The sequence below is a fragment of the Lissotriton vulgaris genome, chromosome 9 (assembly GCF_964263255.1).
Source record: "Lissotriton vulgaris chromosome 9, aLisVul1.2, whole genome shotgun sequence".
Classification (NCBI taxonomy): domain Eukaryota; kingdom Metazoa; phylum Chordata; class Amphibia; order Caudata; family Salamandridae; genus Lissotriton; species Lissotriton vulgaris.
The window spans coordinates 1,118,386,330-1,118,402,120 of record NC_141697.1 but is presented as its reverse complement, the minus strand read 5'-3'; the positions used below and the strand labels follow the sequence as shown (position 1 = coordinate 1,118,402,120).

The following is a 15,791-nucleotide window of genomic DNA, read 5'->3' as shown; positions in this document are numbered from 1 at the left end:
GAATGTCAGGGGGTGGTGCCTTCGGGTCCCGTGGCAGTCCAACTCAGTGGACCCTGTCCATGCGAATCTCCTGGAGATCTTCCTCACCCAGGATAAACTTAAAGAGGGCGTTCACATATTCTCTGAGGTCCTTGCCCTCTCCCGCCCAGGGCACCGCTCGGATCCTGACGTTGTTCCTGCGAGACTGGTTCTCTAAGTCCTCGGCATGAGCCTGGAGATCCAGGTTCTGTTCCGTGAGCCGGAGGACATCCTGTTGGAGTTGATGTACGTCTTCTGCCAAACCCAGATCATGCTCTACCAAGGTGGCCACTCGTTCCCCTATGCCATCTACATCTCTCCTCACCTCACGGAGGTCTGACGCCAACTGGGAGCGAAGCTCCGAAATGTCATCCTTGATGGCCTTAAAGAGTTCGACCATAAAGGCCTTGGTGGCTGGGGCCTCATCGTCATTCCGCTGGGGCGGCTGGTTGGGTCCAGGCGACGACGAAGATGGCGCTCCCTTGACCACTCCTTTGTTAGGTTTGTCCTTACGTAGTCTGGCCGCCATGACTTGCCCCGGGGTCCACTGGTAAGTGGTTGATCAGCGTAGCCCAGACCCCAAGGATCGGTCTCACCAGATTGTTGATCAGGCTTCCAGGACCTCTACGTGGTTCGCTCTGCCGCCTGGGTCGCGTGGCGTCTGTTCCACGGAACTTGGATCCTCGCCTCTTGCTGCACCCCACGGGAGTCCACTTTAATATTATTTTAGTCCATGACGGGATAGCAGAGCCAGACAGATCCTGCAAGGGAGGTCGCTCGGACCGGGTGGTCAATAGTCCTCCGTCAGCCGCCCGCTCTAGTAGGCGCTGTGTAGAGGCCCAGCGTGCTATTGCTGCAGCTACGATAGCTGAATGTCTATTTTCAAGGTCACCCAGGTATCAGCGCAGGTCTTGTTAGGTCTGAGTCCGTGCCGATTGCAATTTGTGTCACCGGCATAGTACGCTTAATTCAGGGCCTCAGGTGAGGGTTAGCCTACCGTGTTGGATGTCAGGTGTCGGCCCCAGGAAGCTGGAATCTTGGGCGGCAAGAGTGGCGGGGGCTGCCGCTCTCCTCCACCGGATGGACCTGGGTCGATGTGGTTCGGATTTCGCAGGTCGTTGTAGTGGCCCCAGTGTTCCTTTTTTGCTTCACGAGGCTGGGGGGTGGGTTTGCAGGGCCTCCGATTTTCGCCCCAGGATCGGAGGGGGGTGGAGGTATGTTGCAGTAGCCTCCGTCGCTTCACCTCCCAACAGGCGCCACCTCTGGGTCTGCTACAGTGGAGGCCCGCCTAGACCGTGGATCCCCGGGCTCGATTTAACACGTGGCCCTGTCTCTGCAACACGGCCCAGGCGTCTTCGTTACTCTCGAGCCTGCGCCGCCGGTCCGGGTGCAACCTCGCCACTCTCCGACGGTGTCCTCTCATCCAGCAGGGCTCCCGACAGCAGTGGCGGTGCGTCCATTGGGGGCGTTGCCCCCCCGCCCGCACGGCACCCGTAGCTCCCTCGGCGTAGTGCTCTGAACTGAAGTAAACTGAGTTTACTTAAGTTCAAACTCACGCCGAGGCCGAGGGGACAATGCCTGTCAGTCAGCATGATGCAGGACCGCCCTCCCCCTTCAGAGTCTGAAGGGGGAGGGCGGTCCTGTGTCATGTTGACTCACATGCATTGTCAGGGGCAGGCAGCAGCACAGGTGCGCATGAGAGGGGACGGAGGCACATTTTTTAGCCTTGCCCACGCATGCGCCCTTGTGCCTGCGCATGCCCATTAGAAGAGCGAAACCTCGCTCTCTTAATGGGCAGGCGGGCAGAAAGCAACCATGCCCTGTGTCAATCCTGGCGCTGCTCCAGAGCCAGGATTTGCTGAGGACGGAGGACGGGGTTACCGCTCTAGTGAAGGCGCCAAGGTCCCAGAAGATGCAGTGCTGACGGTCCGGCGGTCAGGTAACGGTAAGTTTAACTTTTCTTACTTCTTTTCTTTACACACAATGACAATCGCCTCAGCAGCCCTCGACTCATGCAACACTTTTATCATATACGACACTTCAGCTCCAGTACTGTTCAGCTCCCCACAGGTTCAATTGAATGCAATGACGAAACTGTGCATTTATTTTAAAGTAAGTAAATGCAGCATTGCTAAATCGACAGTAACACCCATGCACTACAGTGTATTGTAATTAAAGATTACACTTTCTTCTAGGGCGGCGCACGCTGAGCACCTGGCAAGCACAATGGGGCAGCATGCACATATCTGCTAGCGCTGCATTGCTCTCCTGCCTCCTCCTTTCGTCCCCGTGAGCCTCCGTAGGCCCGGCCGGCCGGTGATAAATGTTTTCTCTGCACGTGTATGTGGAATTGCTGCACTATGTATGGATGTGTAATACACATCCATACATAGTGCAGGAATTTCACATACACTGCAGTGGCCGCGCGTATAAAAAAATGTTACTTGGCTCGGGCAGATGTGCCTTATATATAACGCTCGGCTTTGGTGACTTTATGAATACTTAGTTGAAGCCCAGTACATGTTGATGATGTTTACATCAGAGGTGCTTTGTAAGACATGTGAGGATATCTCATTCCGAAAATAGCAGTGAGTGACAGATCAGGATAGAAGTGCATGATCAAAGCTCTTAGCATGCCTTTGTACGGTCGCAGAAGTCATGGTGCAGATGAAGTGCTGTGAATGTCTCATGCATCACACAGATATAAGTGCATCACAAATTATATATTGTCCAACCTCCTATGATCTCTTATTAGTGGAATAGTCATACATTTCAGCTTATGACAGATGTGCTTCATGAGAGCGCTGAATACGTGTCAGTTCTGGGATATCAGTGCATTGGATGGTCAAAATAGAGGGGTGTTGTTGATCTATTTAATGGGTCTTGATTGTTAATGATTGCTGTTGGCACAATCTCACTATGGGTGCATGTATGGTCACATGTTTTATAATTATGTCCACAGGCATTATGCGGCAATGCATGACCAAATAACACAGGAGGGTTGACTAGTATATTTGTCGAGGAAAGGCAAAGAGAATATGAACAATTTTAAAGAACCTGTTTCCATTTAGAACAGTATAGTTAATTTATACACAGCTAAAGACAAAAGCCCTCCCCAAGCCCATCTAAAGGGGGTGGGGGGGGGGGTGAAATAGCTGGGCACCTTTGGCATCTCTATAAATAGCTGATTACAGCAATCAACAGCTGAAGCAGACCAGTTAACTTTCCATGAGTATCCGGAGCAGAATTATATCCCGGATGCAGCAATTTCAATAACTTGATGCCATTTGGGCTAGAAACAACATTTTGTTTTTTATTAAAATCTGAAAAGTATGCAGCAGATCACGGATTATGTAGTGAGTTTGTCAAATTAATACTTACGCAAAAAATGCCACAGTTGTGAAATGTGCTACAAAGAAATGATGGACGGGATGCTGAATAAATCATGCATTCTGTCCATCAATTGTTCTTTTTACAGATGTGCAAAAGCATTTTCCAGTGGCCCTGTTTATAGTGCACAATAGCAATGCAAACTACAGTGCTGGTTTTAGTGCACTTTACAAAGTGTTGGAGAGACTGAGTCTACAGCCACTACTATTGAAAGTGCTAACTAAAGGTTGAACAATAGCTGTAAAAGATTGGACGGCTAGGGTGTTGTTTAATAGCCTTCTGTTATGTCACTAGTACTGTCAGCAGTATGATCAAACATAAAGGTGGAACCATTGATTCAGTTTGCTGGTTGTTTTCGTAAGATTCGGGGTGTGCTAACATCAAGATTCGCAGCATTGACCCTGACTGTTGTACTGCTTGTATACAACCTGATTAGGAGCTCACAAAAACGTTGTTGTAGCGATTCTCCGGTGAAGTCAAGGTTGCTATGAAAGCGGATCTCTTTGTTTTAAGTGAACTGTGCGGATTTGGTGCCTGGCTGACAATTAGAGAGTATGGGAGCTTGTTTTATTCTCAGGTAAAGGTTATTAGAAAGAGCATTCAAATAAATAAATGATATAAAGTGAATTCAGGATTCTGCATTTTAGGCCTCACCGTTCTGGGCATAACCCTCCGTACTCCCTATGAGTGTTTTTGCTTGCAGTGCATAAGCAAATATTTTTTATATTGCACAAAACAGTTACAAATGTATCAGTGTTTTCACAAGTAAATATGGCCAAATGATAACATCAGCATAGGCAAATATTGTCCTCTATAGCTCATAAAATTTGGTAATTTGTCAAATGATGATTAATTCAGTTGTATTGCTTTATTATCCTTCCTGCTTTCTTAAATTTGCTTGAAAATGCACCATTTGACCACTCTTTTTTCAAAATTTTCTCGAGGGGAAAACCCCTCGAACCCCCCGTAGGTTCTTTGGGCATCCTCCCTACGCTGGTTCGCCGCAGTCGGGTATCACAATAAGTTTACGCCCTACCACTTTCAAATGTCACCAGCCGCCACTGCCCGACAGTGCCCCGCAGGAGCGGCAATCGTACCCCCCAAGCTCTCTCTCCACCACTCTGGGGTCGCGCTCACCGCGCGGGTGACTCGGCGGGCAGGAGCCGCTAATTCCGACCAGGCATGCCGCACCTGCAATCGCCGCTTCCCGAAGGCTCAGGCAGCAATCTAAGACTTCCAGACGGCCCAGGCACTTTCCCGGTTGCGCTCAGTGTGGGGCGAGGCGGCCGGTGTCCCGAGAGGGTGCTATTGCAAAGCTTAAAGATTGCTCGGCGCCGGAGGGACACTAGGACACGTCTCACTCCGTCGCCATCTTGGACACGCCGTTTAAATATTTTTAAATATATACGCACAACAGTAAAGGAGACGCATTTGTTAATAAGGCACAAAGTATTTGCAGTTACAACGTTATAGAAGCGTGCAAAATTTTGCGTCCCCGGACGCTCTTGCTTATTTATTCAATTAATTTACAGCGCAGCTAAAGAGAGTCTTTTACAACCTCCTTCTCTAACATGCAAGCCGTCGCCCACCACCCTTCATATGTGTTAGACATAACTATCACCAACACCAGTGCACTACAATATCTGTAGGGGTGTTACTGGTGCTTTAAAGTCCATCTCTTCTACATTAAATTTAAGTGCGCCTCGCCTGCAGGTCAATTGAGTCCATTTGCTGTATATGTGTTTTTTTTTTTTTTTTTGGAAGACCTTTATTTAGAAAAGGGTGCACACAGCTATTCAGCCAAACATCCCGGAGGCATGGCAGCAAAATTAGAGCATCAAACTGTTTTGGCACACCCAGGAGAGCTGCTCAGGATAAGAGAGGTCAATTTTCTTTTAAAGTAAAACAGGATATTCACGGTAAATACTTAGTACTGTTCCATATGTTAACAAAAAGAAGAGAGAGAAAAGTAAACAGGAGGGGGCCGGCTACAGGATCTAAAGTAGATACAATCACCGGGTGGGCAGGGAAGCAAGTCCAACTGCAGAGACACCCACATTTTAAAGCGAACAGTATAAGCAAACATACATTTTCGAAGACTCTCGACTAACGCCCCACCCGATGATTCCAATGACAGGAGAGGCTGAGCGGCCACAGTCCCAGCCCCGCCACAAAGGTCCGAACAGTAACCCGATACACTGACCCCCTACCCAGGGAGAGAGGAGAAAGAAAAGTCCAGTCAAATTAAAAAGAGAAAAAGGCCATAGAAACAAGGAACGGAAAAACAAAAATACCCCACCCCCTACCCCCCACCCTGCACCCCTGCAGACGGCTACGGCCTACCCCCCTAGCAGCGTGCCTATCGCCCAGCGACCAAAAACCCGAAATATAGTAGAAAAGAGATTTATAAAGGAAGGAAACACAGAGAAAGAAAGAAAAGAAAAATTAAGGGAAGAGGAGAAGCACACATTCCCGGTCACACTGCCCCCCTCCTGCGACGTACAGTCCTGGTCATTAAACAATAAGCAACAAAGCAAAATAGATGCGGTAGAACCCAGGAAAGACGTCCTACCGCCCCGCCCCCAATACAAGAAAATGGCGGGTCCCGGGTCCCTCACAAACCCCTAGCATCCCAGTCGAACACCAGTCTCACCCTTGACCTCTACGAGTGTTCACCATGAGTTCCGCACACCGCATCCGCCTATTCACAGGATAAAGCAAAAGTCCAGCCGGTCCACAAATCTGTGCGGCGAGTCCAACGGATATCCACAGTCCACCACATTCCTCAGCCGCCATGACACTCGCCGTGGTACGACCAGATCCCGACCGTCCCATACTCCACCACACTGCACAGCTCACACGATCGATAGATGTTCGCTGTTTCCGTCGGGTCACAGTTTCAAAGAAGTCATTGGGGGACGAGCTCGTGAACATGACCCCAGGCGGACTCTTCAACGTAGGCGGGCGGTACACCATGGCGGCGGATTCAGCCGCACACTGCGGTACAGACAGTGCTGTCCATGTTTTGACACTAGATGGTCCTCGAGTCGTAGATTCCGGGATCAGAGTCGGGGAAACAGCTTGCCTAGGGGGACCAGACAGATCAGAGTCATTGTACGATCGGGCAGTTTCGGTGGCATCCGCGATCGGCTTATGTGAAAGAGCAACCATGTAGGAGCACAGACCCTGAATGGCGGCCATCACGGTTCGCAATGATGGCTCTTCTTCACCCCGCACTGCCGCGAACTGATCGACACCAGACATCAGTGCACCCTTCGGGTCACCCGATTCCCCCAGGGACCGAAGTGCGAGGAAGGCAGGCGGGGGCAGGAGGCACACAGTCCAGCAGCGATAGGGCCTCTCGGACGGGGGCCCCACCCCGGCGGGAAGGGAACGCCGAGAAGGGGACCCCCGGCCACTCAGCCACTCACAGGATCATTACACCTCCTGTATATGTGTTTTTAAGTATAGACCTACTCTATGCATTTTGCAACCTTATATTCCTCTGCCCACATCTATTTATGTATTACATATGTTTGCACAATGGAAAGCTATGTAATCGTTACCGCACCACCCTCCGTAACATGTATTTCACAAACTAGCACCATCCCTGGCGCACTGCAATGTCTCTGAGCAATTTCTGTTCTCGGTGTGCATTTTTCCTTTCTTAAGTGTTACTGCACGTCCCTGCAGTTTACTTAAGTGCACTTTCTGTGTGGGCACTTTTTAGTGTAGTTCCACCTACGTACTCCATGGCCTCCTAATCTGTGCCCTGCTACAATTAATTATTTGTTAAAAACCTTTGCTGCGCAATAAACAAGCATTGGCATAGCCAATAGGTCTCGCCTTTGGGACCTTATACAACAGCATCAACTGCTGCATGGCTAAACACGTATAAGGTCCCAAAGGCGAGACCTATTGGCTATGCCAATGCTTGTTGTCCATGCATGCAATAAAAAACACATATTGCACAGTATTCCAGCCACAGTGCAGAACACCCGCTCTTGTACGTGTCTTGATTTGGGGGTGAAAAGAGCTGTAGGGAACTTCCAAGATAAGTTTAAATCTTCCAAGCGCTTGCATTCTGGGACTTTCTCTTTTAATATGGCAAGCCTTAAAAATGTCAGTATGGAAAGTGTTGTTGAGTGAAAGGGCAGAACTGCCTGCAGGTTACCTCGAGGCGAGGTGGAGCGAAGCTCTTGAGAGTCCAGCAAGGAAACATGGGAGCCAGGTTCACAAACCTATTGGTGGGGCCAGGGTCACATGACTCAAATCTGAAAATCAATTGGGAACAATTGCAGGCACAGCAGATGTGTGGCAGGCTTACCCACCTGTGAACTGTAAGGAACTCTATCAATTTTAAGACGTGGACAATGCTGGTCATTTTTAATGACCAGATGTTTGTGTTCACATGAACTCTGCAGTGCTCAGGTCAGCCCCCTCGGCCTCTCCACCCGGCTCCTGATGACAGGAGTAAGAAGAGGTAGGGGCTGAGTGACGATCCAGCTAAAGATTGATGATTAAAAACAAGGCACTCTGTAGATGGATGTCTGGATTGTGCATGGCTGAGAGGCCTAGTTCAACTACGATGCCTTAACACAGGCACAATCCTTTTAATTTAGCAGAAATGCTGCCCTGCCTCAGAAAGCACAGTATGTCTGCTAAAATAGGGCTGCCAGGGCGCACGTCAGTGCATCCCTGAAGCCAATGAAAAGCCACACCAAGCAGCGATGGCAGGATACCCAGCACTGTCCCAGCTTTATTTAGGACTGTGCTTCCAGTCCTATCATGAAGCTGGGAGAGGGAATGAGGCAGAGGCATTGGCATAGGAAGGGGGGTGAGGTGAGTGCGGGCCACCCGGGTGTCATCACTGAGGGGGTGACAAAATGCCAAAAAATTGCGTTTTAAACACATATTCTTGCCATTTTGTCGAGAAATTTTCCGCACCGGGTACCACCTGACCTTGCTATGCCACTGGATTGAGGTGGGTTTTCCTCTGAAGCCTGCCTGGCCGCTCTGCCTGGCTCCTCATTGAGAATCATGGCTATCAGCTTCCAGTGCCCAGCACCAGATTCCTAGTCTCCTGCTGCCATTGAGCCTCTGAGCTGCCAGGAAAGGAAGAAAGGTAAGGAAAAGAAGATCAGTGTTGGTTGTCTGCGTATGCGCGAGTGTGTGTTAGTTTAATGTTTGTGAGTAGCAAGAAGAATGAAACAGTGAGAATCAATGAGTGACGGTGCACATGAATAAGGGAGAGCAAGGGAGTGAGTAAAAGCAGTGTGAGTGAGTTAGAGCGAGTGAGTGTGGGGGAGATTGTGGGAGGGATTTGGAGTATCTATCAATAGTGCAACAAGTGCAGTTGTACCGGGGCAGAGAGGCCCAGGGGTGTCTCGATCAATGGCGCAACTTGTGCAACTGAGGCACAGAGGCCCTGGTGCAACTGCACCTGCTGCACTATTAAAACAGAATATCTGTATCGCAGGAGTACAGATCAGAGCCCCTGTACACCAGTAGTTGTGAGTCAGGGTCAGTGATTGTGAAAGTGTGACTGTGTGCAAGTGTGTTTGGAAATGAGAAATAGTGAGTCTGAGTGCAAGTGTGCATTGGGTCGTAAGGGCACCAAAGGCACATTTTGGAAACCATGGGGTAAACCTGTGACAAGTATTATGCACACCACTTTTAGGGATCACCAGCCCTCACTATGTTTATTTATAAGTGTAACAAAATACTTGGGCTGCAAAGTACACCTCTGTCAACATTTATTATCATAAGCATAGCAACTGCTTTGAATTTTCCATACATATTCCCAATTACTGACCTTTGTGTTTAACAACGAAAAAACATAACATGGCACATGCGCAGTCAGTGTGCTTAAATGTAGGCTTTAATGTCAAGAAGCTGTTCTTACCTCTCGAAGATGCATGTTTTCTTTGTCTTTCTGGTCTAAAAGCACTTCCAAATGATTCACCTGAGACTCGGCTTCAACCATCCTTCGTGCTCTCTCATTTTCGTCGTCCATCCCTTTGGAAGGCAAACCTTTGCTTTGCAACATTTCCAGCAGCTTCTTGATGGATTCATCTCTGGCGTTCAGGGTCTGCTTCTGCGTTTCAATCCTCAACTCCATTTCTTCCAGAGTTTTTCTTAAGAGAAAGAGCTCTTTTGCTTGCCTGTCGTGTTCTGCCTGAAGCCTGCGGAAATTCTCCTCTGTAAGCTCGATTGTAAAATGCTCAGCAACGCGGTTTCCACTTTCTTGCTGAAGCAGATGGTTGAGGTCTCTCTGAGTACGAAGTTCGTCTTGCAGTGCATGAATCGTCAACTGCAAATGCTACGATTTAAGGGACAACATTATTAATACGTGTTCATGGCTTCTATTTACAATAATTTACAATATTTGTTATTCTAATATCAATATTCAATTATTCTAATATCAATACATACAATCGCTCTAGGAAATGTACTGATTACTGTTATGCTTGTATATATATATATGTGTGTGTGTGTGTGTGTGTGTGTGTGTGTGTGTGTGTGTGTGTGTGTGTGTATGTGTGAGGGTGTATAATAAAATATGTAAGAGATGGTATGGTTTGCCTGGGTTATAACACCTCATACAAAGTATTTAAAGAGTTCAGAAACTCACTTAAAAACCCCAGTTAAAATGCAGCTATGGTTCTGAGTTAAAACTGAAAAGCTGCTACAATTTATGCAATTATGGTTAGGGCCACCACAATCCATAATTCGCTCAGAAGCCATGTAAACCATAACTCACCCATCAAATGAAATGCTCAAGCCCTCATCCTTAATGCAACATATACAATTACAAATGTAAATAATCTTACAGATTAGACTGCGTCATATTAGATTTACTGCTTTGAAAGAAATGACTATCAAGCAGTATTATTTATTGGTTTGAGTACATAATGCTATTTAATTAGATTTTTCTTTTAGGGGTTGGTATTTATTGGCATAAATACTGTGAGGTCATAAATATTGCAATTGTTGTGCAAGTTATGCTTTACGAATCTGTTGTCCGAGATTTAGACTGTGATCCTAACCATACCTCATGAATTTCATTGACTTTTAAGTTTTAAATCATAAACATGTTTTTCCTTTAAACTGTGTGGCTTTATGAGGTATTTTCCAAATACACATTAAGGGTTTCTAACCAAAGTTAACCACAACGTCACTTAACCCTATGTTTTTTTCATTGATTAATATGCTACATCGCAAACCTTCCATGTGGCCAACCAACACTGCTCACAGCTTTGGCTGGCACAGTGGCCTATGATCAGGTCTTTCACCCAATCCCCCATGGATAGCTACCCACTGCTGTTCACTGCCTTTGGCCATTCACAGTCCCGCCTTCAGCTGAATCCAACCCACCAAGGATAGGCAAAACCCACTGCAATCGGGCAAAGGCTATGCGCAGAGGGGTTGGCAAAGCGCAGCTGTAGTGTACCAAATTGTTTTATGCAAATATTTTTCTAACGTTATGCCCAATTCACAAAACCTAATACTTCCAGAAAGGTCAGCGGGACCCAGGGACAGTTTAGGAGTGGCATATTTGACACAGGATTCACAAATACTATGATAGCTATCAATTTATATACTATTTTCTCCAACCACTGTGTTCAGTGGACCATGGTCTGCCTATAAGAGTGCAGCAGATTTGCGAATCTGCAGCCACACTCATGAATCCGCAGTGGTAGATGGGAGAAAAAACTTTCCAGTGAAATTATGTGCCTTTATGTATTAACTGGAATTGTAAATCTTCTGTGGATTTGCAGATGATCTGATATTAACAGTCCAGACATCTTTACCAGACTGGAGCACTAGTTATTTAACTCATTTCTTAAAGACTAGTGAATGGACTTACACCAATCCAAGGAAGTGTAATTTCTTGAGTAAAGTTCTTCTTTTATAGAAATGTTGGTGTAATTTCATTCAACGTTTTCTTCTGTATCAAGGAGCAAAAACCTCTATAGGAGTTAAAATTGGAAATTACACTTTATGGATCCCATTTATTTGACCACCACTTGACAGATATTCGTGACACCGGCCATGAAGAACCCAAAGTGAAGAACTTCACTGGAAAGTTTTATGCAGAATCCTCTGCACCAAAGTTATTAACAAACCAAAATGTATTTTCAGTTAAAGTCTGACCTAAACATAACTATATAGTCACTAATGTCACGTGTGTGTGTGTGTGTATATATATATATATATATATAGATATATAACTAAATATATGAATTACATATATATATATATATATATATATATATATATATATATATATCCATGTGTGTGTGAAAATGAAATATGTAGTTGTGTTTGTAGATATTTAGCAACAACAGTCTTTTCTTTGTTAAAAACACATTTTGCTTGTAGAAGGGCTACAGTCTTGATGATGTTCATAGGACTATTTAAATATGGGTTTCTGTAGAACTGCATTCTGTACAATAAAGGCACCAAAACATGTCATATATTTATTAGTCAATCTGAAAATCAAGCTATATTTATTATGATCTATGTGTGCGTGTGTGTGTATAATATATATTCACTGATAAAACAAAGGTTAAAGTAACGTTATAGTTAGGTGAATATGTCAGTGACAACATTAACACTTTGAACACAAAAAAAACACAGACATTCACCAGTTATAGTTAGCAGAGCCCCACTGCTTATGACCTCACATATTACATCACTCATGACATGTTCTATATCATTTATGTCATTACTGATGACATTTCAAATGACATCATTGATAACATCACTGATGACATTACTGATGACATCATCCAATGAGTGTGCTAATTTGTTTTATCTATACTACTATTATAAAGAGAGAACTGTGTCCTTTGAGCCAGGTAAACTCGAAAAGTACACCACCAATCGCAACACCCAATACAGCGTTGGAAAGGGGGGGTCCTGTAGATGGACATAGGCTATAAGAAATATAAAAAAAAAACGTTATTTAAAAAATAAACAATAAAAAAAAAAGTAGTCCCTAAGAAGTAGCGCCGGCCGTGTGCGCTAACAACGTGGACGTGCGTGCTGACATCATCTAGCGCGGGGAGGAGCGGTGGACAGCAGCGGTGAAGTCGGACTGAGATACATGAAGCGCTGGGAGGAGCGGAATGTGTGCGGCTCAGAGAAGCGATGCGAGGAGGCGGAACGAGGAGCGGTGAAGTCGAGCTGATGGGAGGAGGCGGAACGAGGAGCGGTGAAGTCGAGCTGATGTGAGGAGGCGGAACGAGGAGCGGTGAAGTTGGGCTGAGGTAGGTGAAGCGCGGGAGCGCTGAGAGGAGGCGGAACGTGTGCGGCTGAGTGAAGCGCGGGGAGGAGTGGAAATGTCGTGGCGGGCGGGGGCCAGGGCGGGAGTGCACTCAAGCCTGAAATGCTGCCCCCAGCCCCCTTCTGCCCCAGGCAACGCTGGGGCGGGCTGCTAGTAGTATACATAGTGACAGCTACTTTATTACTTCTCTACTTATTTGTGTACAGCCTTTGTCCAGGTATTGGGTGTAAGATTTAAAAAAAACAGATGTGCTTCTAATGCATCATCGATGTGTAGAGGTATTGAGCATGTTATAAATATTTTTATTGAAGAGAAACTCTGTGTGCAGATGGCAGCTGACAACATCGGACCATTATGTTCCCCACAAGTTGTTTGGCTCTGCAAAAAAAAGCTTGCAAAAGGACAAATATTTCATGCAGTAGATAATAAGATTGAAGGCAGCCTTGAGATATTTGACAAAATTGTTTCAGCATGGCAATTTCTACATAACATAGAAGACTGTGTGCATCAGGTACTAACCTAAGTACTTATGCTTGTTTAGCTGTAGAAGATGGTGTGACGTAAAGGATTTACCAGAATATTAAGGCTGCAGGAAGTATGACCTTTAGCACCATCAGACCTTGGTTATTTTAAGCAAATTGTGTCTCTTTAGACAAGTATTGCATAGTGTGTACACTGTTCTTAGTAGATACTTTTTAATACTGTTTGGTGTATTTCCCATAAGAGTTTCACTGTCTGCGAACAGCGTGCTACAGAGTAAACTCTCTCCATAGAGTAAATACTGTTATCATTCCCCACTTATCTACTCATATCAACTTCATTTCTCATTGTGGGTTTGGTGGGTGTGAGACGTTTGATATATATAAAAAGCTGTCCATAGTAGGGTATTTTTTTGGGAAGAGACATTGCTTATCTTGAGTGACTTAGCTTTCTCTGAACACTTGAATAGAGATTTAACACCATGTGCAAAAAGGGTTTACCATACATCTGTGGTTGATTGCTAATGTGAACTAGGATACCTGTAAAGTGAATGTAAAGTGAATGGTTTAGGGTTAATGGAGCATGTAACCTATGCTTGCTACACCCAAGGGAATTGTATCTTTGATGGCATTAATGATGCCTTATATTATTCTGAGCTATGCCTCTAATGTCATACTAGTTTATAGAGCAATGTGTGGGAAAGAAGTTTGGATGATGTCGTCAGTGATGTTATCAACGATGTAATTTAAGAAATCATCTTTGATGTCATAAATGATATCATAGAACATGTCATGAGTGATGTAATATCATTAGCAGTGCATGGCGGGGCGCAAGGTATAGTTAGCTCTTATAACGATAACTGGTGAACTTCTGTGTTTTTTTAGTTCAAAATGTTAATGTTGTCACTTACATATTCACCTAACTATAACGTTACTTAACTTTGTTTTTTTCAGTGAATTTCTAAGGTTTTTGAAAAAAGCAAAACATATCTTTTTATCACACCTAACTATAAAGTTACTTGAACTTTAGTTTTTTTCAGGGAATTGTTAGAGTTTTTTAACGTAAAGTAAAATAGACAAATCCCCCGTTGGCAGCCAACCTCACATTGCACCCAGCCTTTGCTGTGCACTGCATAAGGTTGGCCTTCAGGCCCGGGGACCCTATCTGAGGCCAAATACAAGAAAAAAAGGGAGGGGAGTCATGCAGCTACCCTTCTCGATCCTCATTAGGCCCTGGGGACCCCATCCCTCAAGGTCGTATAATTTGAAGGGTAGTGGGCCACATGGCCCCCTCTCTGAGCCTCATAAGGCCCTCGGAAGCCATCCCTCAGGGCCTTATGGGCCCCTCCATGAGCCACATTAGGCCCTGGGCACCCCATATCCCAGTTTTTTTTTTTGAAGTGGAGAGGTTTTGCACAGACCCCATTCATGAACCTAATTTGGCCCCTGGGGATCCCATCCCCCAGGACCTTTTTTTTTAAAGGCGAGGTGGGCGCACTGCTCCCCTCCCCCAGTCTTAAAAAGGCCCTGGGTACCCCCATCTATTTTTGAAAGGGGAGGGTGACCATGTAGCCCCCCTTCCTTAGCCTATTATTGCCCTGGGGGACCCCAGAGTGTCACCCTTCCAGATCCAATATAGACCTCAGGAAACCCACTCCAGGGGTTGAAACTTAGAAAAAAGAGAGGCATGCGCCACTGAGCCTTAAAAAAGCCCTGAAGACTCCAGCTTGATTTGCCCCAATAAGGCTCCCTGGACCAATCAGAATGCTCTATTTTTAAATTGGCGCTACCACAAGAGTATCTCGAGCCTCTAGATATATAAATATTTTTGGCCCTTAATTTCTAAAAAAACAACTAAACAGATTTGCATTAAATCGTACTTCTTGCCAAATTTGGTGTAATTACGTTCAAGATTTTTTGCTCTAGCCATGCTTAAAGACTTCTATGGAAAACACATGGGGAATTTGCATTTTGCGATCCTTCTTTTTTTCTGTGTTTCCACTTGATGGATCACACCAAAACTTTTGATGCACAAACTAGTCAAAAAGTAGCACCTTTTTTTGGAAAGATTCACAGACATTAGTCAAACGGGGCCAAAGTTATTAGCATCATAAAAAAAGCATTTTCTATGGAAACGCTGATCTAACTATAACTACCCAGTGGTGACTATAATATATATAAATTTGTTGTTAAAATTTTATTTTTAATCACATGAATACAAACCACTGACTGCCGTACTCTGAAAATAGCGTAAACAATCATCAATACATAAAATAATATATTGCATAATAGATGACAATTAGAAAATACTAAATTCAGTATGTTGGCGATAAAAACTCTAATCAAGAGAGTTATGAGAATATCTTCATTCTTTGATAAAATATCTGTATCTGATTCATTAAACGTTCATTCTGTTTATCTGTGAATAAAACATTTGACAGGGCTGATAGCCAACAGAGCATAAAAGAAGCATATTTAAAAAAATGACATCCAGCACAAGAAAATAACACATATTATTGGCTCTAGCACATTACTCTATGCAAAGCAAATGACTGCAAATAGTGGACAAACCTTTGTTCTTCGTGCATCCAAAAACTGTACAGCATGGTAAA

At 45.1% G+C, this 15,791-nt stretch overlaps 1 protein-coding gene across 4 annotated transcripts in view; it reads right to left on the bottom strand.

Moving 5' to 3' along the window:
• Nucleotides 1-15,791, bottom strand: part of ERC2 (ELKS/RAB6-interacting/CAST family member 2) — a 2,191,867-nt gene that overhangs the window by 1,943,802 nt on the left and 232,274 nt on the right. For 3 of the 4 annotated variants that reach the window (XM_086939131.1, XM_086939132.1, XM_086939133.1), the window contains exon 2: nt 9,314-9,730. In XM_086939131.1, coding sequence (XP_086795257.1) covers nt 9,314-9,730 — 417 coding nt within the window. Of the gene's footprint in view, nt 1-9,313; nt 9,731-15,750; nt 15,775-15,791 lie in introns of all 4 variants that reach the window. The other variant, XM_086939130.1, reaches the window with a different exon arrangement.